This window comes from Oratosquilla oratoria, chromosome 12, assembly GCF_046742065.1.
Source record: "Oratosquilla oratoria isolate Oo_2021 chromosome 12, ASM4674206v1, whole genome shotgun sequence".
Taxonomy (NCBI): domain Eukaryota; kingdom Metazoa; phylum Arthropoda; class Malacostraca; order Stomatopoda; family Squillidae; genus Oratosquilla; species Oratosquilla oratoria.
In genome coordinates this window covers 61,341,094-61,368,673 of record NC_134788.1, presented here as the reverse complement: position 1 = coordinate 61,368,673, position 27,580 = coordinate 61,341,094, and the positions used below count along the sequence as shown (strand labels likewise).

General features: G+C 37.1%; 2 protein-coding genes across 2 annotated transcripts; both read left to right on the top strand.

The window, feature by feature from the left end:
* Positions 1-234: 234 nt before the first annotated feature.
* Positions 235-11,968, top strand: LOC143031888 (uncharacterized). Its single transcript, XM_076196251.1, has 2 exons — positions 235-571; positions 8,823-11,968. Exon 2 carries the CDS (start codon positions 8,920-8,922, stop codon positions 10,303-10,305), a length of 1,386 nt encoding a protein of 461 aa, XP_076052366.1. The 5' UTR covers positions 235-571; positions 8,823-8,919; the 3' UTR covers positions 10,306-11,968.
* Positions 11,969-15,971: 4,003 nt separating this feature from the next.
* Positions 15,972-26,591, top strand: LOC143031887 (uncharacterized). Its single transcript, XM_076196250.1, has 2 exons — positions 15,972-16,043; positions 25,056-26,591. Exon 2 carries the CDS (start codon positions 25,153-25,155, stop codon positions 26,578-26,580), a length of 1,428 nt encoding a protein of 475 aa, XP_076052365.1. The 5' UTR covers positions 15,972-16,043; positions 25,056-25,152; the 3' UTR covers positions 26,581-26,591.
* The last annotated feature ends 989 nt before the right edge of the window (positions 26,592-27,580 follow it).

Here is a 27,580-nt window from a genome sequence, read left to right as displayed (position 1 = left end):
GAATATAACACATTCCTTCATTTGAATATTCAAGTTGACTGTCAGCAGATAATAGTGGACCAATGTGATTCCTAATAACCTTTTTATTTCTAATGTAACTAGAATTCTTTGGTATTCTCTTTGGATTTATCATCTGTATTCATTTCGTATTGTCGTTTTCGTTTTGTATTGTCTTTTATTTTCTTAGCAATACTTTTTTTCAGTTTCTTTGTCAAATGTAAATTTGCGAAGATAGTTAAAAAAGTATTTGACATTTATTTTCTATTGTGGTTAGATGCTTGTTGTGTCTCATAATTTTGCACACTGTATTTTAATTAACCACTACATGTATTCGTTGTTTGGTAGAGGTTATTTTTCGCTTCTGTCTCAGTAATACGCATTTTTTGTGTGCTCTTTGAGTAATTATTTTAACTATGTTATTCTTCCTCAGTACAATATAGCTACAGATAAATGATGAATATGCTTTTTAATTTAAACAAATACGGGTCGCGTTTTTCTTAGACTCTCCGCCATCTTTGTTTACATACCGGAGCCCAGTGTCATATAGTCCTCACTCCTCCAAAGAAAGAAGGTAGTGTTTGCATTCGTATGTATTTAATTAATTGCAGTATACAGGAAAGGAGTAAAGCTCATTGGGTCCCGTCTCCTACTCACCAATTGATCGTACTTGGGCTCAAATTGGTATACGTTCATCGATGTAAAACCAAGCATGTTTCCGAGCTTGATCTTCAATATTTTGTTACTGTTTCAAAATATTACAGTTGTATTTCTTTCATTCTCCCGTGCAGGAGAAAGGGGTTGAAAAGTTCCATAATGGATTCACTAAATTCTATTTAGTGCAGCCAACATTTTCAACTTCATTATGTCTTTTGACTTAGAGCAAATACTAGAAATATTCTAAGGGATGAGATGATGAGGCAGCGATTCTTGGAATCAGGGCCGTTTCTAGGCAAAGGCGACACAGGCGGGGGGGGGGGCGTCAAATTGCCATCCATAATTAATATATAAATAAATGAGAGACAAGTATTTTTTTTACGTGAATAATTCAAATAGATAAAGTATTTTGTTTTTGTTGTGGAACTTGTGATGGTAGTTGTGTTTGAAATTGTTTAGGTTATTATTTCCAGCCCAGACGGGGGAAGGAGGGAGGGAGGGGGGGGCACCATAACGAAATCTTGCCTGGGGCGCCTGGTGAACTAGAAACGGTCCTGCCTGGAATGACGCAGGGGTATTTTAGAAAACGGTGGGCAAAGAATTGTCAATGCTTAGGTTATTCAAAACCTAGGCAATGGTTAATCAGTAATTTTTTAGAACTGCACACCTGTGATATAGCAATAGAAAATTAATAATTTTGTGAAATATGAAACATCATGGTATCAGTTTTTCTTGGCGGAAAACAATAACAAAACCTTGCTAAAAGCAAATATACTACTGAATGAAGCTGCGAGCATAGCATCGAGATGCCATGTAAGTTAGGTGATGACTTTCACGTTGTGAACCGGGTGTTCTCCTAATCCAGTTAACATTAATAAATGCTGTTACAAAGATAGTAGGGCTTCCTTCAAGCTATGCAACAACTCTACTCCACGCAGTCCAAACAAGCACTTAATCAGGCCGTCAGCATCCAATGCGACAACCCGATGGATCTTTAGTTATGGGTACCACATTACTAGATACAGCTTAGGTGACATATGTTAAGTAGCATAGGTTAAGTTAGGTTAGGTTAGAATAGATGGATTTATCATCCTTTAATTTCTTCAACCTTGGCATCCATCAAAACAAAGATGATGTAACATTCACCCGCTGCAACTTTCTTTGTTAGTAAATAAGTTTTAGCAACTTTTTGTTATTAATTTCTGTCAAGAAAAATGTATGTTGATGTATTGTAATTTACAAAATAAATAATTTTGTAATGCTGTATCATGTAGGTGTGCACTTCTAAAAATTGACCAAACCTAGGCAATGGTACATGCTAATCAAGTACAGTTTATTTAGAGATCAGATTATGCCTCAAATCATTACAATCCTCAACACACAATGACATGGAAGAAGGAGTAGGGTGTTATATGAATTTCTTTGCAGATGATGCAAAAATACTAAAGAAAGAATGGAGGAGGATTGCAACTCACTACAAGACTTGAACAAGATCTGGAAATAGACTCAAAAGTGGGAAGTGAAATTCAATATCAAGAAATGATAGTATAATGGAATTTGGAAAAAAGTAAAAACAGAATATTGCGAGATCATGAATTGGTGAAAAAGATGTCAAAAAAGTAAACTCAGAAAAAGGCCTTGGAGTGATGATCAGCAAAGACGACACTGGACAAACTTATTAATAAAGAAGTTGGAGAAATCTACAATCTATTAATGTCAATAAAAGTGGCATTTGTCTATTTGGACGAGGAAATGATAAAAATATATTTTAACTACACTAAGACCAAAACTCGAGTATGCTGCAACACTTTGGACACCCAGTACTAAAAAGAATATAAAAAAATTAGAAAGAATACAAAAGAGCAACAACAAAACTGGCACCAACTCTTTCCAAAATGACATATGAAGAAAGACTGTCCAAATTAGAATTACCAGCTCTGGAACAAAGAAGGGAAAGACCTACTATCTATAGAATTATGAAAGGAATGGAAATCATAGATAAGAATGATTTACTGGAATGGGACAATGGAAAAACAAGAGGAAGCAATAAAAAACAAAAAAGGTAATTGCAAAAGTGATCTGAAAAATAATAATAATAATAAATAGCTTCCCACACAGAATGATAGAAACTTTGAACAAATTAGACAAAGAAACAGTGTGTGCAAACACTATTCAAGATTTTAAGAAAAAAAAACTTGATGCTGAAAGATATAATGACGGGTCACCATGAGCATAGCTCCCTTCCCATATAATACAACTAGGTAAATACTAGTCCAAAATGTGTTCCAAGGACCATGTAAATTCCTACATGAACTTTGCTGACGATGCCAAATTACTCAAGAAAATAAAAACGGAAGAAAATTGCAGATTGCTACAAGAAGACCTAGACAAAATATGTGAATGGAGTCAGAAATGTTAGATGAACTTCAACATTAATAAATGTAGCATAATGGAATTTGGAAAAAGCAAAAATAGAATATTGGGTCAATATAAAATTGGAAACAAGAAGTCAAAATCTGTTGATTCAGAAAGGGATCTGGGAGTGATCATCTCAAGTGACTTGACACCTGATAAACATGTCAATAAATTATTTGGAGAGACTTTGAACTTAGTAAGATTAATGAAAGTGGCCTTCAACTACATGGATGAAGAAATGGTAAAGAAATAGTGGTTACACTAATAAGACCTAAACTAGAGTATGCTGCAACACTATGGGCACCTAGCACAAAAAAGATCATAAGCAAATTAGAAAGAATCCAAAGAGCAGTGCCAAAAATGGCACATATACTATCAAACTTGACATATGAACAGAGATTGGATAAATTACATCTATCAACACTGGAACAAAGAAGAGAAAGAGGTGATTCGTTGACCATTTACTGAATTCTGAAAGGAATGGAAATACTCGATAGAATCGACTTATTAAAATGGGACAGAAGAGAAAGAAGAAGACACATAAAGAAGGACAGTTAAAGATGAGACCTGAAAAAGAATAGCTTTCCACATAGAGTAATTGATGTTTGGAACAAACTAAACAGACAAACAGTGAGTGCTAAAACTATACACAATTTTAAGAATAAACTGGATGTGGAGAGATACGAAAACGGGTCACTTCGAGCATAGCTCTCGTCCTGTAAAATACAACTAGGTAAATACACACACACACATACACTATAAAATTTGATATATGAACAGTGATTGGATAAATTACATATATCAACACTGGAACAGAAAAGAGAAAAGGTGATTTGTTGACCATTTACAGAATTATGAAAGGGAAGTTCTTGATAGAGATGAGTTATTAAAATGGGACAGAAGAGAAACAAAAGGACATGAGAAGCTAAAGAGGGCCACTTACAGAGGAGAGCGCCAAAATTATACAAGATTTTAAGAACAAACAGGATGCGGAGAGATATGTAAATGGGTCACTATGAGCATAGCTCTTGTCTAGTAAAATACAACTGGGTAAATACACACACAGATACACACACACACATGCATAGTAAAGAAGGTGAAAACAGAGGAAGACTGCAACTCATAGCAACAAAATTTGGACAAGATCTGGAATTGGACTCAAAAGTAGGAAGTAAACTTCAATATAAAGAAATGTAGTATAATGGAATTTGGAAAGAGTAAAAATAGAATATTGAAAGATTAAAAAATTGGTGAAGAAGAGGTGAAAAAAGTAAATTCTGAGAAAGATCTTGGAGTGATGATCAGCAAGGACATGACACCGGATAAGCATATTGATAAAATATTTGGAGAAACCTACAATTTACTGAGGTCAGTTAAAGCGGCGTATGCTTATTTGGACAAGGAAATGATAAAAAGATTCTAACTACACTAATAAGACCAAAACTTGAGTACGCAGCAACAGTATGGACACCCGGTACCAAAAAGAACATAAAAGAATTAGAAAGAATACAGAGCAACAACAAAACTAGCACCAACTCTTTCCGAACTGACATATGAGCAAAGACTGTCCAAACTAGAATGACCAACTTTGGAACAAAGAAGGGACTTGTTAATATGGGATAATTGTAAAGCAAGAGGACATGAAAAGAAACTAAAAAAGGATAGTTACAGAACAGATCTAAAAAGGAACAGCTTCCCACACAAAGTGATAGATACTTGGAACAAATTAGACAACAAAACAGTGTGTGCAAACGCTATTCAAGATTTTAAGAAAAAATTGATGTTGAGAGATACAAAGACGGGTCACCATGAGCATAGCTCTCTTCCTGTATAATACAACTAGGTAAATACACACACACACTAACGCACACACAAGAAAGGGATGGCTGGGCAGACTGTCTTCCTGGACCTACAAAAGGCATTTGATAAGGTTCCACACAGAAAATTGCTATAAAAACTGGAAACAATAGGAGGCATACATGGAAAACTAATGAATTGGATGGAGGACTTCCTACATGGAAGAAAAAATGAGAGTAGAGCTCAGAGACAAATATTCAAAATAGGAAGAAATGAGTAGTGGCACCCCACAGCTCCAACAATGTTTGCTATATATGTAAATGACATGGACAAAGGTATTGAAAGTTACATGAACTGCTTTGTAGATGATGCAAAGTTATTAAAGAGAATAAACTCTGAAATAGACTGTGAATCATTACAGAGTGATCTGAACAAAGTCTCAGAGTGGAGCAAGAGATGGGAGGTAGAATTTAACATCAAGAAGTACAGTATGATTGAATTTGGTAAAAAGCAAGAATAGAATATCAGGACAGAATGAAATTGACGAAAAAGAAGTAAAGAAAGTAAATTTTGAAAGGGACCTAGGAGTAATCATCGCCAAAGACATGTCACCAGATAAACATATAAATAAAATAGTTGGAGAAACATAACATTTGTAGAGATCAATAAAGGTGGCCTTTGAATACCTGGATAAGGAAATGATTAAGAAAATATTACAAACACTGATAAGGCCAAATCTGTAATATGTAGCACTGATATGGTCACCCAATACAAAAAAGAATATAAGAAAATTAGAAAGAATACAAAGAGCAATGACAAAGATGGCCCCAACACTTTCAAACCTGACATATGAACAAAGACTGGCCAAAATTCTCATGTTTACTCATCCTGGGGTGGTGTTCCCTGATGATTGGAAACCAAATAATTTACTGTAGAAACCAATGAACAATTCACAAAAATTACTCATTTATTTCTGACATTGGTGGATGGATGTAAACCTCTGTGAAATTTTTACCAATATTTATTATTTCCAGTTGACTGTGCTTGTATATCCTTCATCACACTTTTTTCTGATTTCCTTCTCTTTATAATATGTATTCATCCATTCCTGCACCTTATTATTTTCCTATTAATTTTCATATTACCAGTCACCTAAAAAATTCAATCATATATTGATTTACGAGTAAGATTGCTACAGGGCACAAATATCCATGCACATTACTTGTAACTCATTTGAAGTGGCCATTTCCACTGAATAACTATAACTCAATAAACTTTTCCCACTGTGCACCTTGTTTTAGTGATTGATGGAAGTAAGGAGTGAATCTAACCTAACTTAGTTGTAGGTAGGGACAAGTTTGGATAGATTGACTAGAAGTAATTTACTTCTCATTCAAGGATGTCTGAAATCAACATTTGATTTTGTTATTTATATGCTTGTGGTAGTATATGTATGGAATTTCACTTGTTTTCCCAAAAAACAAGAGATTTGCTGTAGAAATCAATATCAGATTCTTATGAATCTCTACAGTGTTGATTTATGACATCCTTGATTGGTGTGAGTGTAGTGGTCCTCTCTGAAAATTTGACAGATATTTTGTAACCAATGATGCTACTGTATACTTCTCTTTTTTCTTATGTCCTCTACCTCTATAATATTTATTCAGCCACTCTTTTGCCTTATTATTTCCTGATTATATACTGTCCCAATTTATGTTCTGTGCAACCCCATCATTTTTATTGTTTGTTCAACCTTCCATATCTTCTTTAACCTCTTAAATATGAGTCAAATTCTTGTGTGCAGCATCAAATGCCTAATGGACGATGCATCACACTACCTGCATTATAAAGTATGAAGTGACTGCTGTATTGTTTTCTTTCACTGAGTAGTGAAAAAAACATGAAAAATTATCAAACCAGTTCACAGAATTCTTGAGTCATTCAGGTACAAACACAAAACAAATATGATTTAGATGCTAATGCTAGCATCCTCATATACCCACTCGCACCTCATGATGCCTGGTAGGCATCATCATAACAAAGAGGTTGACGGTGGTATTCTTTAAAAAAAATCTTTCCTTATAATCTTATATAAATCCTTGGAAGTGAAAGATTTATATAAGAAAAGAATTTTTTCAATACCCAAAAATTCTTACAGTGGTATTCTTAAAGAAAATTACTTCCCTATGTAAATCTTTCCCTTCCGAGGGATTATATGAGATTTATATAAGGAAAGATTTTTTTTTCAAGAATGACACCGTTAATTTTTTTTTTCTTTTTTTCTTTTCTTTTAAGAACAAGGCACCGGCTATGCAGTGGGTGCCTTGGCCTGTGCCACTTGCTCACTGCTCTCGATCCTGGACCTCCGGTCTCTTTTATTTTCATTTTTGTTTCTATGGGACCCTCTCGATGTACTCATTGGCATCAACTAATGTAACGGATTAGAAGGAGAATTCATTCTGTTATATACCGAAGTTTGAATTTCAATTTCATCGTTTCCGGCCGTCTTATCCTCACTCCTGTATATATGTTCACCACCTTTGACTCTTTCATAGATCACCTCATTTATGTAATCCACGTCTTCGTTTCTAGGACATATCATGGCTCTTTTTTGAAAATATAGATAGCTATTGGCGTTAGCTTCGAGCTCTTCGTGGACCTTTTTGATCACATCATCCCTTGTTTTGACCAAAACGCCAAATTTCTTTGGAAACCTGAATCTACCTGTTTCGCCCATGCCAATCCGTAACAATTTTTCTGCGAATCTCCTGTTTTCTTTATCCTCAGCCTTCAATCTAACATTTTGTACCAATTCTTTTTTATTTTCATTTTTTTTTCATCTCCTTTAATTCTTGTTTTATTTCTTCGTTCTCCCTCTTTAATTCTTCTTTTTCTTGGAAAGTCCTTTCCCAAACCTTAAGGAGGACCGACACATCTGATTCCGATTCGTCGACGGCATAGTCGTAATCAGGCAGGATCATTGCCGTTGCGGCTTCTTTAGTTAGTAATATTGTAAGCTGAAGCAGGAATCTCAACGGATCCCAATTCAGGTTCCTCTTCTGGAATTACCTGCTTGCTGTTGATACCTTTCACTTAAGACTCCCCCCTCCCTAATGGATGGCATGTCCGAAAAAAATTCTTTATATACCACGTTTGCTGGATTTTTCACCACACATTCACCATTAACCTTATGGTAAACTGTTTTTCCTTGAGTTTGCTGATTTTGATATAATCATTGTATTTCCGATCGATGTAATACTTTTGGCATTCCTCGTGACAGCTCATAGTGAAATTCTTGTATCCTTCATAACAATGTTTCATAAACTTTTCCGATTCTTCCTCTTTAATTTCTCCGTCGAAATCTATTATGAGATCGTACTCTTCATCAGAGTACACGTAATTTTTGTTATTTCGTAACGTATTGTTGAACCCCAGTATTTTCATATGGAATATCTTAATTGTGGCTCTTACTGTACTGATTTTTTTTTTCTCTTTTTTCTTTTTAGTGAGGCGTAAAGTTGGGGGAAACTCATTCTTGTGCTTCCTGGTCAATTCTTTACGAAGAGCATAGTTTTTCTGCACACTTTCTTTTGGGTACTTCTTCGTCTTCGTAACCCAGGCCTAAAAGTGGTTAAACCTCCTTTTTCTCTGTGCACTACTCTTTGATCAACGTTCATCCATTGCAGCAACGTTTGATATGGTATATGGTAGCTATAAAAATGTTCCTACACCATGGGACATTTTTGCCGGATTTCGGAAGGTGGTGATAAAAGCGCCAGGAAATTTTCAAAACGGGATTTTTTTTATACGTAGATACTACCGTTAAAATCAGTATTAAGAGTCATTTCTCCCCTTTCCCTACTACATTTTCGTTAATGCCCCACTGTATTTGTTTAGCTCGTGTTACACCTACAATCTCTCAAAAAGTTAATGTCGAACTTATTTTTTTCCTACAGGCCGAGGGTAAATATAAACATTTCCTTGGAAAAGGTATAAAAAAATTCTGTATATTCATCATGGAACAAAGAGAAACTCATGTGACACACCTATCTCATGAGTCATCTTAAATATCACATGATGGCCCACACTGGAGAGAAACCTTTCCATTGTGACCTGTGTGATGTAGCTTTCTCAGGAAAGACTAGTCTCAAACGACACATGATGACCCACACTGGAGAGAAGCCTTTCAAGTGTGACCTGTGTGATGCAGCTTTCTCAGGAAAGACTAGTCTCAAACGACACATGATGACCCACACTGGAGAGAAGCCTTTCAAGTGTGACCTGTGTGATGCAGCTTTCTCAAGAAAGAATATTCTCAAAGATCACATGATGACCCACACTGGAGAGAAGCCTTTCCAATGTGACCTGTGTGATGCAGCTTTCTCACAAAAGAGTCATCTCAAACTACATATGGTGACCCACACTGGAGAGAAGCCTTTCAAGTGTGACCTGTGTGATGCAGCTTTCTCAATAAAGACTACTCTCAAAAATCACATGATGACCCACACTGGAGAGAAGCCTTTCCACTGTGACCTGTGTGATGCAGCTTTCTCAATAAAGACTACTCTCAAAAATCACATGATGACCCACACTGGAGAGAAGCCTTTCCAATGTGACCTGTGTGATGCAGCTTTCTCACGAAAGAGTCATCTCAAACTACATATGATGACCCACACTGGAGAGAAGCCTTTCAAGTGTGACCTGTGTGATGCAGCTTTCTCACAAAAGGGTAGTTTTAAACTACACTTGATGACCCACACTGGAGAGAAGCCTTTCAAATGTGACCTGTGTGATGCAGCTTTCTCTGGAAAGAGTAATCTCAAACTACATATGATGACCCACACTGGAGAGAAGCCTTTTAAGTGTGACCTGTGTGATGCAGCTTTCTCACTAAAGAGTAATCTCAAACAACACATGGTAACCCACACTGGAGAGAAGCCTTTCAAGTGTGACCTGTGTGATGCAGCTTTCTCAGGAAATAGTAGTCTCAAGTATCATGTGATGGTTCACACTGGAGGGAAACCTTTCCACTGTGACCTGTGTGATGCAGCTTTCTCAGGAAAGGCTAGTCTCAAACGACACATGATGACCCACACTGGAGAGAAGCCTTTCAAGTGTAACCTGTGTGATGCAGCTTTCTCAGGAAAGAGCCATCTCCAATATCATGTAACGGCTCACACTGGAGAGAAACCTTTCAAGTGTAACCTGTGTGATGCAGCTTTCTCAGGGAATAGTGGTCTCAAATATCATGTGATGGCTCACACTGGAGAGAAACCTTTCAAGTGTGACCTGTGTGGTGCATCTTTCAGAGGAAAGGGTGGTCTCAAACAACACTTGGTGACCCACACTGAAGAGAAGCCTTTCAAGTGTGACCTGTGTGATGCCATTTTCTCACGAAAGCGTAGTCTCAAACAACACTTGGTGACCCACACTAGATAGAAGCCTTTTAAATGCGACACGTGAGATGCAGCTTTCTCAGGAAAGAGTCATCTCAAACTACACATGGTTAACCAAACTAGAGTGAAGCCTTTCCAATCTAACCCGTGTTATGCAGTTTTCCAACAAAAGGGCCCTCGAACGACACATGATGACCCACACCTTTCAAGTGTGACCTGTGTCATGCAGCTATCTCAGGAACGACTGCTCTAAAATATCACGTGTTGACCCACACTGGAGAGATGTCTTTCAGTTTTGACCTGTGCGATGGAGCTTTTTCAGAAAAGACTGTTCTCAAAAATCACATGATGACCCACACTGAAGAGAAACCTTTCCAGTGTGACCTGTGAGATGCAGCTTTCTGAAGAAAGAGTGCTCTCAAACATCGCGTGATGGCGCACACTGTAGAAGCCTTTTCCGTGTGAACTGTTTGATGCAGCTTTCTCAGAGAAAAAAGACCTCACGTGGTGGCCCATACTGGAAAGAAAACCTTTCAGCCTTCTCATCAAGGATTCGTTTCAAATTTCACGTAGTGATTCACACGTCCTCACGAAAGATTGATATCATATATTGGATGATGACCTACGCTGATGGGCGCACAGATAAATACATTAGACATGCATACATGAAACTTACCTAACCCTTTCATGAGTCTTCATAACGTGTTCATACCAAATCGATTTGTTGTCCGTGTGTCCAACCATGAATTCATTATTGGTGTTGCACATTTCATGAATATTTGTGGAGATTCACAATGTACGTAACATATGCTACCTAGACCTATAGCCTAGGCTACGTCCTGTGTTGTTGGCTTAGTGCCAAACGCTGCATCGCAATTAGCCATTCCTCGCCTCTAGCCTGCAGCGTTTGTTGAAGGCCTGACTTTTTCGACCTTTGGTCAATTTAGGGGCCGATCCTAGGGCTGGATTGGATGCGAAGGTCGTTGGGATCACATCTGCCTTTATACCAGGCCGCACAACTCCTGAACATTCAGTGAAATAAGCCAGATCCTTCACAAGACGGGCTCAAAGTGATCCAAGCCAAATTTAGAATGATCACTCGGTACCCACAACGATCCCTTTCTCCTTGTTCTGTCCACCTTCCGCATCCATATAGCCCTTCGATCTGTATCACTCGGGAATTGAAAGAAGCTCCGACCACTACTTTGACCGTTGTTATATTTGGCAGGTACACAATAAACCATAATATATTCAATTTTCTCACATTCAGTGCTGAACAGTGATGTGTGAATGGTGATGTTTGGCTACTAATACATCACTCCTCCGAAAATTCTTGACGAAGGTGGCTCTATTTTCGAATTGCAAACGATTGAGGTTTGAAAAATAGCGATCGTGTGCCTAAATTCTAATTGGCAAAACTATATCGTGGGGATGGTCGGCAATGTTTCATTGTTTACTCTCCTTGGGATTTTGAAAATTGTCTTTCGGTTTGCATTCTGACCTCTAAGTGTTCCATGAAGTGCACGGATCGTTTTGTAATTACGAAATATCAAGAATATCAGGAAATGGTGCAACTGGTGGATATAGATATATGTACGTCATGACGGATAAAGTTCTGTTTATCTTAGTGTTATGTAAAGTTCTTTTGTGTATACGACATTGTTACTTGAAATCTGTGTTACTGTAAATATATCTACGGTAATATATTTAGCAGTTTTTATTTCATCCTTTAAGACAACTCTAGTATGTCGATGAAGTCTTTCCAAAAGTAATATCAGATGTCATATGATGAATTGTTCATTGTTGACGAATGATGATAAAATTGCTGAACGGTTTGTTATTGTGCTAAGAAGAGCTTGTTCGTGGTGTCTAGTAGTATTATAGCATGTGCTTGTTCTCTCGTAACTCCTGAGGCAGAACCTTGCTGTCGGAAAGGTAGTTGCAAAGGGGGCGAGAGTGAAACGGACCCAAGGCGATTTACACGTTTATTAATCATTGGGTTATGTGTACAGGAGGGCGCCTGGTGCACACAGGAAGACAAACGGGTATCTGTCGCCCTGGGCCCCGAAGGGGCGCGTCCCACCTCATGCCGAAGACTCTGCCGACGATCCATCTAGATATGTTCGGAACTCTGCCTAGCAGCTCTAGACGCGGTTACGTGCAAGTGGCATCGGCATGCTTCCGAATGTCTACACGCCTATGTTCCCTCTGACTCTTATCAGGTTCCTGCATAAGTAGTCAGTCATTCGTGTGTCTATGCGGCACTGTGATCACGCTCGTAAAACCATCGCGAGGGGTACATCTATTCGCGAGCCGAGACGACCGACGGGGAATCAGGGAATCCACGCACGAGGACCGCGGGTCCTCCACTGAGGGATGGGACGCGACGGGCCGACGGCGTCGGGAGGGCACGGGGACACTAGGCGGAGGTTGCGCCACCAGAGTCTCCCGCTCGGGAGGTGGAATGACTTTCCTGTGACGTGAAAGAAGACGGATATGTACTCGAAGAAGGAAATCCGCGTGGTTGTTGTATTCTACTTCAACCCAAAAACTAGCTCATTGGTAATAAAAAACAACCTGAATAGTAATACTGAGATCATGTTTAAAACCAACACAGTGTACGAATTTAAATGTCTTACCGGGGACTGTGTAACCCACGATTCATCTTATACTAGATGTAGTCTCAGTAGGAGAATATCAATGCACTTGCAAAACGAGGCTATTAAACATCATCTGAAGAAATAGCATAACCAAACAGCCACCCGTGAATGCCTAGTTAAGAACACCAGGATTATAGCAAGCAATAGGGCTGCACATAAACTTAAGCTTTTAGAAGCTATGTTTATAAGGGAATATAGCCTTATCATAAATATCCAAAGCAACATGATTTCCATCGTTGGTTTGTTTAACAATGCAGTGAAGCCACCACCAAGACCCGTCCCCAACGGCCCATGTATCGAGATAGGATTTGATTTATTGTCTAATTTTGATTTATTGATGTCTATTTCCATGATTGTGAATTTTTATCAAGGTCAATACCCTTGTTCTTTATTTCTGTATGTCGGTAATCTTTATATTACAGAATTTCCTGAAGATGTCTCCCTACAGACGAAACGTTGAATAAATGAATCATTTTGGCAATCTGGTTTATGCCCACCCTCCAAATGGCAGAGTACTTGTTAGAAAGCTTGAGAGTACCCATGAGAATATTAACAGCCTCCTTAATGCTGTCGACTTTAATAACGCACGTGTATATATATATATATATATATATATATATATATATATATATATATATACATACACACATATATATATATATATATATATACTGTATGTATATATATATATATATACATATACACTACAAAGGCGGAGCATGCCGACAGGAGACCTTTTGGTCCATATCTAGGTCAGATACGAAAAAAATCAGTGAATAGATAAAAACATATAGTAATGTCAATAATAGATTAAATACACAAATAAATGCATAGGCATAGATAGATAATAAACCGATATATAGTAAATGATAATACATTGACATATAACTAATAATAAATGAGAAAACAATGATAAACAGACAAATGATAATAAAACAAATTAATAATATAAAATAAATGATAATCGTTTGAGCATCTTGCTTAGGTGTTTATCTAAATGATTCTTAAATCTTAGAACTGAACTACATTGCACTGCCTCTGCAGGAAGTTTACTCCATTACACGGTTGGTGAAGTTGTTTCTACCTACTTCCAAATTAGATCTATTTCCGGACAGTTTGAGACCATTGTTTCTTGTTTGATTCTCAATCAGTGTGAAAATTTTATCACTTTTAATGTGAGTTCCCTTTAGAATCTTATAGACCTGTATCAAGTCACCTCTGAGTATAAGCTTTTTTAAGGAAAACAGATGCCTATGTTTCAGTCGATTTTCGTATGATTTATCTTATATATTTGGAATCACTTTTGTGTCTCGCCGTTGTACTTTTTCCAATCTATCAATGTCTTTAATGAGATTCGGCGACCATACGGAAACAGCATATTCAAAATGTGGATGAACTAACGATATATATAGCTTGTTAGTGAGTGATGGACTTTTGAAGTCAAAAGATTGCGCAATCAATCCTAGAAACTTATTTGCTTTCTCAGAGGAAGAAATACACTGCATAGATGGTTTAAGATAGTTACTGATAATCACGCCGAGATCCTTTTCACTATCCTCATTTTGTTAACAAATTTCCAAATAACTTGTAATCGTACTTACTGTTATTTTTACCTATGTGCATTACCTTGCATTTACTTGTGTTAAATTTCATTAGCCACTTTTTAGACCATTGCTGTAATTTATGTAAATCTTCTTGAATATCTAATTGGTTTAAGAGATCATTTGCCATTCCGCACAGTTTTGTATCATCAGCAAATTTAGAAACAGTAGATGGTCTATATCATTTATATATACTATGAATAAAAGTGGACCAAGAATGGAACCCCGAGGAACTCCACTCGTAACATTTTTCCATCCAGAAGTTTTTCCATTTAAAACAACTCTCTGTTTTCGATCATTCAACCAATTACTAGTACAATTTAATAGGCTACCATTTACTCCGTGTGAAGCTAATTTAGTAAGTAGTCTTTCATGGGCTGCGGTATCAAAAGCTTTTGCAAAGTCTAGATATATTAAATCTATATTGTTTCTTTTGTTACAATTCGAGATGACTGTGTTGTAGAATTCGAGTTAGTCACGCAAGAACGTTTCCGTCTGAACCCATGCTGGCTATCATTTATCAAACAGTTACTTTCTAAATGATGTTCGATAGCATCTCTGATGATAGTTTCCATCATTTTTCCTACGATTCAAGTCAAACTTATAGGCCTATAGTTATTTGATTTCTTTTTGTCACCCCTTTTTGAATATGGGAGTAACGTTAGCTAGCTTCCATTTTCTTGGGACATCTCCGGATATGATGGATTTCTTGAAAATAATTTCTAATGGAACACCAATCTCATTTTTCATTTCCTTTAAGATTCTTGGATGCCAACCGCCAAGCCCTGGTGTTTTATTAACTTTGAGTTTCACTATACACCTTTTAATTTTTTCTTTTGTTATATTTACCGTAGTGAGTAAGTTTACTCCAGAGTTTTCACAGGTTTCAGTTTGGAGTTCACTTTGAGGTGTTTCGTTTACGAATACTGAGCTCAAATAATTGTTTAGAATATAACACATTCCTTCATTTGAATATTCAAGTTGACTGTCAGCAGATAATAGTGGACCAACGTGATTCCTAATAACCTTTTTATCTCTAATATAACTAGAATTCTTTGGTATTCTCTTTGGATTTATCATCTATATTCATTTCGCATTGTCGTTTTCGTTTTGTATTGTCTTCAATTTTCTTAGCAACACTTTTTTCAGTTTCTTTGTAAAATGTAAATTTGCGAAGGTGGTTCAAAAGGCATTTCACACTTATTTTCCATTGTGGTTAGATGCTTGTTGTGTCTTCCTCGTAATTTTGCACACTGTATTTTAATCAACCACTACATGTATTCGTTGTTTGGTAGAGGTTATTTTTCGCTTCTGTCTCAATGATATGCATTTTTTGTGTGCTCATTGAGTAATTATTCTAACTATGTTATTCCTCCTCAGTACAATATAGCTACAGATAAATAATGAATATGGTTTTTAATCTAAACAAATACGGGTCTCGTTTTTCTAGACTCTCCGCCATCTTTGTTTACGTACCGGAGCCCAGTGTAATATAGTCCTCACTCCTCCAAAGAAAGAAGGTAGTGTTTGCATTCGTATGTATTTAATTAATTGCAGTATACAGGAAAGGAGTAATGCTCATGGGGTCCCGTCTCCTACTCACCAATTTATCGTACTTAGGCTCAAATTGGTATACGTTCATCAATGTGAAACCGAGCATGCTTCCTAGTTTGATCTTCAATATTTTGTTACTGTTTCAAAATATTACAGTTGCATTTTTTCCATTCTCCCGTACAGGGGAAAGGGGTGAAAAGTTCCTTAATGGATTCACTTAATTTTATTTAGTGCTGCCAACATTTTCAACTTCATTATGTCTTTCAACTTAGAGCAAATACTAGAAATATTCCAAGGGATGAGATGATGAGGCAGCGATTCTTGGAATCAGGGCCGTTTCTAGGCAAAGGCGACACAGGCGGTCGCCTGGGGCGCCATTTGCTGGGGGAGGGGGGGGGCGCCAAATTGCCACCCATAATTGATATATAGATAAATGAGAGACAAGTATTTTTTTACGTGAATAATTCAAATAGATAAAGTATGTTGTTTTTGTTGTGGAACTTGTGATGCTAGTTGTGTTTGAAATTGTTTAGGTTTTTACTTCCAGCCCAGACGGGGGAAGGAGGTGGGGGGGGGGGGGCATAACGAAATCTTGCCTGGGGAGCCTGATGAACTAGAAACGGTCCTGCCTGGAATGACGCAGGGATATTTTAGAAAACGGTGGGCAAAGAATTGTCAAAGCATAGGTTATTCAAAACCTAGGCAATGGTTAATCAGTAAATTTTTAGAACTGCGCACCTGTGACATAGCAATAGAAAATTAATAATTTTGTGAATTATAAAACATTATCATGGTATCAGTTTTTCTTGGTGAAAAACAACAACAAAACCTTACTAAAAGCAAATATACTATCAAATGAAGCTGCGAGCATAGCATTGAGATGCCATGTAAGTTAGACGATGACTTTCACGTTGTGAACCGGGTGTTCTCCTAATCCAGTTAACATTAATAAATGCTGTTACAAAGATAATAGGGCTTCCTTCAAGCTATGCAACAACTCTACTCCACGCAGTCCAAACAAATACTTAATCAGGGTGTCAGGATCCATGGCGACGACCCGATGGATCTTTAGAGTTATAGGTACCACATTACTAAATACAGCTTAGGTGACAAATGTTAGGTAGCAAGGTTAAGTTAGATTAGAATAGATGAATTTATCATCCTTTAATTTCTTCAACCTTGGCATCCATCAAAACAAACATTATGTATCATTCACACGCTGCAACTCTCTTTGTTAGTAAATCAGTTTTAGCAACTTTTTGTTATTAATTTCTGCCAAGAAAAGTGTATATTATGTTGATGTATTATAATTTACAAAATGAATAATGTTCTAATGTAGGTGTGCACTTCTAAAGATTGACCAAACCTAGGCAATGGTATATGCTAATCAAGTACAGTTTATTTAGAGACAAGATTATGCCTCAAATCATTGCAATCCTAAACACACAATGACATGGATGAAGGAGTAGGGTGTTATATGAATTTCTTTGCGGACGACGCAAAAATACTAAAGAAAGAATGAAGGAGGATTGCAACTCATTACAACAAGACTTGGACAAGATCTGGAAATAGACTCAAAAGTGGGAAGTGAAATTCAATATCAAGAAATGTAGTATAATGAATTTTGGAAAAAGTAAAAACAGAATATTGAGAGATCATAAAATTGGTGTAAAAGAGGTCAAAAAAGTAAACTCAGAAAAAGGCCTTGGAGTGATGATCAGCAAAGACGTGACACCGGACGGACAATCTTATTAATGAAATAGTCAGAGAAACCTACAATATATTGAGGTCAATAAAAGTGGCATTTGTCTATTTGGATGAGGAAATGATAAAAGAAAAAAAATAACTACACTAATAAAACCAAAACACTATGGACACCCAGTACCAAAAAGAAAGAAAAAAAAAAAAAGAAAAAAAAAATAGAATACAAAGAGCAACAACAAAACTGGCACCAACTCTTTCCAAAATGACATATGAACAAAGACTGTCCAAATTAGAATTACCAGTTCTGGAACAAAGAAAGGAAAGAGGAGACCTACTAATTATAGAATTATGAAAGGAATTGAAATCTTAGATAAAAATGATTAACTGAAATGGGACAATGGAAAAACAAGAGGATATGAAAAGAAACAAAAAAAATAATTACAGAATTTGTCTGAAAAAAAGTAGCTTCCCACATTGAGTGATAGATACTTGGAACAAATTAGACAACGAAACAGTGTGTGCAAACACTATTCAAGATTTTAAGAAAAAACTTGATACTGAGAGATACAAAGATGGGTCACCATGAGCATAGCTCTCTTCCTGTATAATACAACTAGGTAAATACACACACACACACACACACACACACACACACACACATGGCGCTGTGGTTAGAGCTCTGGCCTGCCACTACGGAGGTCCGGGTTCGACTCTCGCCCGGGGCTGAAATAATATCAGTATCGCAGCGCTGAGGGGTGTTACTCCAACTCTCGTGGGCGGGGAGTTGGGGGGGTGTGTGTGTGCAAGGTCATAGCATTACCCATAGATCGGACCTACGAGCTCTGAGCTCTCTTCCAGGAGGGAAATAGCTGTCGATCACGAGTCCAACACGTGATCCAAAGACCAAGTGAATACACACACACACACACCTATGAAAGGCATAGAAGTAAATAAGAATGAAATAATGAAACACTTGAGTAATCTTGATGTCAGAAAATTGCATGGACCAGATGAAATAGCAAACTGGATTTTGAAAGAATGCAGGAATGAACTGGCAGACAAAATACATAGCATAATAAACAGTTCCTTAAATGAAGGAAAAGTTCCAAAAGATTGGAAAAAAGCAAATATAGTACCTATATATAAAGGGGGAAATAAAGAAGACCCTACCAACTATAGACCAGTCTCTAACAAGTACAATAGCAAAAATTTGTGAAAGAATTGTCAAAAGTAGATGGGTAAAATATTTAGGAAAAAATATGCTAAATCCAAGGCAATTAGGATTCAGACAAGGACGATGATGCGTCACCAATTTGATATGTTTCTATTCAAGGCTAATAGATATAATACAAGAAAGAGATGGATGGGCTGATTGTACATTTCTAGACCTAAAAAAGGGTTTTGACAAAGTACCACATAAGAAGTTGCTTAAGAAATTAGAAACTCAAGGAGGAATACAGGGAAAACTGCTTAAATGGATGGAAGACTTTTTGCAAGAAAGAAAAATGAGAGTAGTGATAAGAGACAAACACTCAAATTGGGATGAAGCAATAAGTGGTGTTCCAAAAAGAACAGTTCTGGCCCCAATTATGTTTGCTATATACATTAATGATATGGATGAAGAAATTGAAAGTTATATGAGCTTCTTTGCAGATGTTGCAAAACTATTAAAAAAAGTGAACACGGAAGAAGATTGTGAGTCACTACAGAGTGATCTAAATAAAGTATGGGAATGGAGTAGGAAGTGGGAGATGGAGTTCAATACTAAAAAGTGTAGTATAATGGACTTTGGAAAAAGCAAAAACAGAATAACAGAATCATATAAATTGGGAGAAGAAAAAATAAATAAAATTAGAAAATGAGAAGGACCTGGGAGTGTTATGAATAATATGTCACCTGAGAAACAAATAGATAAGATTTTTGGAGAAACTTATAATTTGATAAGAACAATCAAAGTGGCATTTACATACCTGGATGAAGAAATGGTGAAGAAAATACTAATCACTCTGATAAGACCAAGATTGGAGTATGCAGCAACGATGTGGTCACCAAGTACAAAAAAATGTATAAAAAAACTTGAAAGAATACAAAGAGCAATTACAAAATTGGCACCAACACTCAAAACTATCATATGAAGAGAGACTAGCAAAACTTGAGCTACAGACACTAGAACAAAGAAGAGAGAGAGGAGATTTGATAGCTATTTACAGAATCATGAAAGGCATAGAAACTATTGATAGAGAGGATCTAATAAAATGGGATGATAGAAATACAAGAGGACACGGAAAGAAAATCAAGAAAACAGCTATAGAAGAGATCTGAAAAAGAACAGCTTTCCTCACAGATTAATAGACAGTTGGAACAAGTTAGATGAGAAGGTAGTGTGTGCAAAAACAGTACATGAATTTAAAGATAGTTCAGATAAAATGAGGTATGAAGACGGGACACCACAAGCATAGCTCCTCTTCCCGTAAAATACAACTAGGTAAATACACACACACACACACATGTAGACCGATTTACAGCGAATATTGGAGCTCCAAAGAAGGAGGGAAATTTTTGTGGATTTCAACAATGAGGAAGTACCCTTTTGTGTTTATTGGAAGGGGAAAGCTCGTGGTGTAGTGGGAAGGTGATGAAAAGGAAGAAGGGGAGGGATTACTGAGGGAAATAGAAGGAAATGAGGAAGGAGGTGCAAGGGCGCCATCTACGGAAAAAAGTAAACAAAAGATCAGCTGATGCTGGAGAAGTAAATAATTCCAGTAAAATCATTAAAACATCAGTTGGGAAGAGTGACCACATACTAATAGAGGTTGAACTAAAAGAACAAAATGACATGAGAAGAAATGAAAAACATAGAGAACGATGATTAATGTACAACAAAATGGACTTTGTAAAACTTAGAAAGTTTTTCAAAAATGCTAACTGGGAAATTTTTTCAAAAGAAGAAACAAAGAGGGAAGAGAACTGGAAAATACTATAAGAAAAGTACAAGGAGGGAATAGAAAGATATGTACCAAAGAAGAAACGAAAAGAGGTGTATATAAAGTGTTGGTATAACAAAAGGTGCAGTGAGGCTAAAGACAGAAGAGACAAAGCCTGGAAAAGATACAAAAAATCATCCAAATGGCAAACATATAAACAACTTAGGAATGAATATGTGATTGTATGCAGGAACATAAAAAGAAACTACGAAAAAAATACAATAGACAAATGCAAAGATCAAAGGTATGTAAATGATAAAATAAAAGATAAACATGAAATGGTGAAACTGCATGAAGGAAATAAAGAATATATAGATATAGAAATGGCTGAAGTTATGATCAGACACTTCAGGTCTGTTTTTACAATTGAAAGCTCACAAATGTGGGAGGATGGACTATGAGAAAGATCCCTTGAAATGAAAGAAATAAAGGTAACACTGTAAGAAATAATAGATCAAATAAAAAACCTGGCAAATCACGCAGAATGGATGGCATTGCAAATTGGATATTGAAGGAGTGTATAGATGAACTAACAGATAAATTACACAAGATAATTGACTACTCACTCAAAGAAGGAAAAGTACCACAAGATTGGAAAAATTCAAATATCATACCAATATATAAAGGAAGAGACAAAGAAAATCCTACAAACTACAGACCAGTATCCCTTACAAGCACAGTAGCAAGAAATGTGAAAAAACTATCAGAAATAAGTGGATCAAACACTTGGAAGAGAATAAGATACTAAACTCTAAACAATTTGGTTTTAGAAGCCTAAGATCATGTACCACAAACTTAATATGCTTTTACTCAAGATTAATAGAAATAATACAAGAAGAGAAGACTGGGTAGATTGCGCCTTCTTAGACTTGCAGAAGGCTTTTGACAAAGTACCACATAAAAAGCTGATAAGAAACATTGAAATAATAGGTGGAATAAAAGGGAAGTTACTGGAATGGATGAAAGATTTCTTGAGTGGGAGAAAAATGAGAGTGGTACATAGAGACAAAAACTGGTACTGGGAAGATATGAAAAGTGGCGTCCCACTAGGCTCTGTATTGGCTCCATTAATGTTTGCCATATATATAAATGATATGGGTGATAAACATATAAACAAGATAGTTCTCGAAACCTACAATTATTACTAAGAGCAATAAAAGTGGCTTTTACCTACTTGGATGAAGAAATGGTAAAGAAAATACTAGTCACAATGATAAGGCCTATATTACAGTATACAACAACACTGTGGTCACCCAATACAAAAAAGAATATAAAGAAGATTGACAGAATTCGAGGACCAGCTAAAAGGATGGCCCAGAACTATAAAAATTTTCATATGAAGAAGAACTGTTAAAATTGGAGCTTTCGATTCTGGAACAGAGGAGAGGAAGAGGTGACTTGGAGTCCCACATAGATCAGTGCTGGATTCTATAATGTTGTCTTTGTGATTAAGATTGCAATGGTCATAAATAGATTTACACAAAAAATGATTTGCAATTCATTTGAAGTGGTCATTTCTGGACAATCTTAACAAGCTAGTATCATTATTCTGTTGTAGTAGTTGATAGAATAGGGGGTGGGTGGTTGAGGGTAACCTAACCACTCCATTCCAAGAAGAAATTATATTTGATTTCTGCCATGCAACTTGGTACAGCTGGTAGTCCTTCAGACTCCTGCACCACACAGGCACCTGCAAGATGCAAATTCCTCACCTTGAGAAAATATATTTCTACATTTTGTTCATTGTATGGAGCAGAAACATGGAACATAAGGGAGGAGGAGTTTGAATGTGTTTGAGTTGAGGTGCCTGAGAAGTATGATTGGGGTTACTAGACTGGATAGAGTGAGAAATGAGGTGAGGAGGAGAATAGGGTTGAAAAGGGAGTTGGGAGATAGGGTTGATGAAACAGTATTGGGATGGTTTGGACACATATTCTAAATATAATATCATAATTGTTGTAAACATCAATTGTAAATAATGATGTATATGAACCTATACTATCTTTTCCTTGACTTCAATTCCACATAATTACTCAGGTTTTTATCCTATAGAGTTTGAAATTTTTGTTTTAGTGGTAGAGTGTTTGCTGTTTCCAGTGATTGAAGCCAAAATTTCCTATCTTATGAAGAAAATGGAGAAATATAATATTTTCTGAAGGGGGTGAGGAATCTGCATCTTGCTGGTGCCTGTGTGGAGCAGGAGTCTAATGGATTACCAACTGTACTAAGCTGCATGGCAGAAATCAAGTGTAACTTCTTATTGGAATAGACTTTAGCCATATGCATAAATAGGTAAAGCTCGGTTGACTAGATTAGTTTTTCTCACTCTAAGATAGCAGACATAAACATATTGTAGATTTGTTTATGGGCTTGTGGTACTATTTCTGCCAAAATTCTCATGTTTACTCATCCTGGGGGTGGGGGGGTTCCCTAATAAATGTAAACCAAGTGATTTGCTGTAGAAACCAACAAACAATTCACAAAAATTACTCATTTTTTCTGACTTCCTTGGTGGATATGTATACCTCTGTGAAATTTTTACTGATATTTCCAGTTGACTGTGCTTGTATATCCTTCATCACACTTTTTTTTTTAAGATTTATTTCTTGTTGTAATATTTATTAATCCATTCCTGCACCTTAGTATTTTCCTATTAATTTTCATATTACCAGTCACCTAAAAAATTCAATCATATATTGATTTATGAGTAAGATTGCTATAGGGCACAAATATCCATGCACATTACTTGTAACTCATTTGAAGTGGCCATTTCCACTAAATAACTATAACTCAATAAACTTTTCCCACTGTGCACCTTGTTTTAGTGATTGATGGAAGTCAGGGGTGAGTCTATCCTAACTTAGTTGTAGGTAGGGACAAGTTTGGATAGATTGACTAGAAGTAATTTACTTCTCACTCAAGAATGTCTGAAATCAACATTTGATTTTATCATTTATATGCTTGTGGTGGTATATGAGTGGGATTTCACTTGCTTTTCCAAAAAACAAGAGATTTGCTATAGAAATCAATATCAGATTCTTGTGAATCTCTACAGTGTTGATTTATGACATCCTTGATTGGTGTGTGTGTAGTGGTCCTCTCTGAAAATTTGACAAAGATATTTTGTATCCAATGATGCTACTGTATACTTCTCTTTTTTCGGATGTCCTCTACGTCTATAATATTTATTCAGCCACTCTTTTGCCTTATTATTTCCTGATTATATACTGTCCCAATCTATGTTCTGTGCAACCCCATCATTTTTAGTATTTGTTCAACCTTCCATATCTTCTTTAACCTCTTAAATATGAGTCAAATTCTTGTGTGCAGCATCAAATGCCTAATGGACGATGCATCACACTACTTGCATTATAAAATATGAAGTGACTGCTGTATTGTTTTCTTTCACTGAGTAGTGAAAAAAACATAAAATATTATCAAATCAGTTCACAGAATTCTGGAGTCATTCAGGTACAAACACAAAATAAATATGATTTAGATGCCGACGCTAGCATCCTCATATACCCACTCGCACCTCATTATGCCTGGTAGGCATCATCATAACAAAAAGGTTGACGGTGGTATTCTTAGAAAAAAGTCTTTCCTTATAATCTTATATAAATCCTTGGAAGTGAATGATTTATATAAGAAAAAAATATTCAATACCAAAAAATTCTTACAGTGGTATTCGTAAAGAAAATTACTTCCCTATATAAATCTTTCCCTTCCAAGGGATTATATGAGACTTGTATAAGGAAAGATTTTTTTTTTAAGAATTACACCGTTTTATTTTATTTTATTTATTTATTTTATTTTTTTTTTTCTTTTTTGAGGCTTAAAGTTGGGGAAAGTCATCCCTGTGCTCCCTGGTCAATTTGTGACAAAGAGCATATTTTTTCTGCACACTTTCTTTTGAGTATTTCTTCGTCTTCGTAAACCAGGCCCAAAAGTGGTTAAACTTCCTCTTTCTCTGTGCACTACTCTTTGATCAACGTTCATCCATTGCAGCAATGTTTGATATGGTATATGGTAGCTATAAAGATATTCCTACACCATGGGACATTTTTGCCGGATTTCAGAAGGTGGTCATAAAAACGCCAGGAAATTTTCAAAACTGGAAAACTCTATTTCTTATATACATAGGTACCACCGTTAATATCAGTATTAAGAGTCATTTGTTCCCTTTCCCTACTACATTTTTGTTAATGCCCCACTGTATTTGTTTATGCTCGTGTTACACCTTTTACAAGCTCTCAAAAAGTTAATGTTGAACTTATTTTTTTCCTACAGGTCGAGGGTAAATATCAACATTTTCTTGGAAAAGGTATCCAAAAATTCTGTATATTCATCACAGAACAAAGAGAAACTCATGTGACACACTTATCTCATGAGTCATCTTAAATATCACATGATGGCCCACACTGGAGAGAAACCTTTCCATTGTGACCTGTGCGATTCATCTTTCTCAGGAAAGACTAGTCTCAAAAATCACATGATGACCCACACTGGAGAGAAGCCTTTCAAGTGTAACCTGTGTGATGTAGCTTTCTCATGGAAGAGTTCTCTCAAAAAGCACACGATGACCCACACTGGTGAGAAGCCTTTCAAGTGTGACCTGTGTGATGCAACTTTTTCACGAAAGAGTGGTCTCAAATATCATGTGATGGCCCACACTGGAGAGAAGCCTTTCACGTGTGACCTGTGTGATGCAGCTTTCTCAAGAAAGGATATTCTCAAAGATCACATGATGACCCACACTGGAGAGAAGCCTTTCAAGTGTGACCTGTGTGATGCAGCTTTCTCTGGAAAGAGTAATCTCAAACTACATATGGTGACCCACACTGGAGAGAAGCCTTTCAAGTGTGACCTGTGTGATGCAGCTTTCCCAGGGAATAATGCACTCAAATATCATGTGATTATCCACACTGGAGAGAAGCCTTTCAAATGTGACCTGTGTGATGCAGCTTTCTCACGGAAGGGTTCTCTCAAACAACACGTGGTGACCCACACTGGAGAGAAGCCTTTCAAGTGTGACCTGTGTGATGCAGCTTTCCCACAAAAGGGAAATCTAAAACAGCACATGATTATCCACACCGGAGAGAAGCCTTTCCAATGTGACCTGTGCAATGCAGCTTTCTCAGCAAAGGGTAAACTCAAACGTCACGTGATGGCCCACACTGGTGAGAAGCCTTTCCAATGTGACCTGTGTAGTGCAAATTTCTCACAAAAGAGTGATCTCAGACAACACGCACTGACCCACACTGGAGATAAGCCTTACCAATGTGACCTGTGTGATGCAACTTTCTCACAAAAGAGTGGTCTCAGGCAACACGCAATGACCCACACTGGAGATAAGCCTTTCAAATGTGACCTGTGTGATGCAGCATTCTCATTGAAGAGTTATCTCAAACTACATAAGGTGACCCACACTGGAGAGAAGCCTTTCAAATGTGACATGTGTGATGCAGCTTTCTCAAGGAATAGTGGTCTCAGATATCATGTGATGACCCACACAGGAGAGAAGCCTTTCAAGTGTGACCTATGTGATGCAGCTTTCTCACAAAAGTGTACTCTCAAATATCATGTGATGACACACACTGGAGAGAAGCCTTTCAAGTGTGACTTGTGTGATGCAGCTTTCAGAGTAAAGAGTAGTCTCAATCAACACTTGGTGACCCACACTGGAGAGAAGCCTTTCAAGTGTGACCTGTGTGACGCAACTTTCTCAGTAAAAGGTGCTCTGAAACGTCACGTGATGACCCACACTGGAGAGAAGTCTTTCCAGTGTGACCTGTGTAATGCAGCTTTCTCATAAACGGGTAATTTAAAAAGGCATATGATGAACCACACGGGAGAGAAGGCTTTCAAGTGTGACCTGTGTGATGCGGCTTTCTCATCGAAAAGTTCTCTCAAACTACATATGGTGACCCACACTGGAGAGAAGCCTTTCAAGTGTGACCTGTGTGATGCAGCTTTCGTAGTAAAGGGTAGGCTCAAACGACACTTGGTGACCCACACTAGAGAGAAGCCTTTCAACTGTGACTAGTGTGATGCGACTTTCTCAGGAAAGAGTCATCTCAAACCCGTGTGATGCAGTTTTCCAACAAAAGGGCCCTCGAACGACACATGATGACCCACACCGGAGAGAAACCTTTCAAGTGTGACCTGTGTGATGCAGCTATCTCAAGAACGACTGCTCTAAAATATCACGTGATGACCCACACTGGAGAAAAGTCTTTCAATTTTGATCTGTGCGATGGAGCTTTCTCAGGAAAGACTATTCTCAAACATCACATGGTGACCCACACTGGAGAGAAACCTTTCCAATGTGACCTGTGAGATGCAGCTTTCTGAAGAAAGAGTGCTCTCTAATATCGCGTGATGACGCACACTATAGTGAAGCCCTTTATGTATGAACTGTTTGATGCAGCTTTCTCAGAAAAAAACAACTCATGTGGTGGCTCATACAGGATTCATTTCAAATGTCACAATGTGACTCATACATCCTCACGAAAGGTTAACATGTATTGTGTGATGACCCACGCTGGTGGGTGGGCGCACAGATAATTTCATTAGACATGCATACATTATCATTCTTACCTAACTCTTTCATGAATCTTCAAAATGTGTGCATGCAAAATGGATTTGTTATCCGTATATTCAGTTATGAATTCACTAATGGTGTTGCACATTTTATGAACATTGATTTGTGCAGATTCACAATGTGCGTTGCATATGCTACCTAGGCTTATAGCCTGGACTTTTTCTATGGTGTTGGTATAGTGCCAAACGTTGCATTGCAATTAGCAATGCCT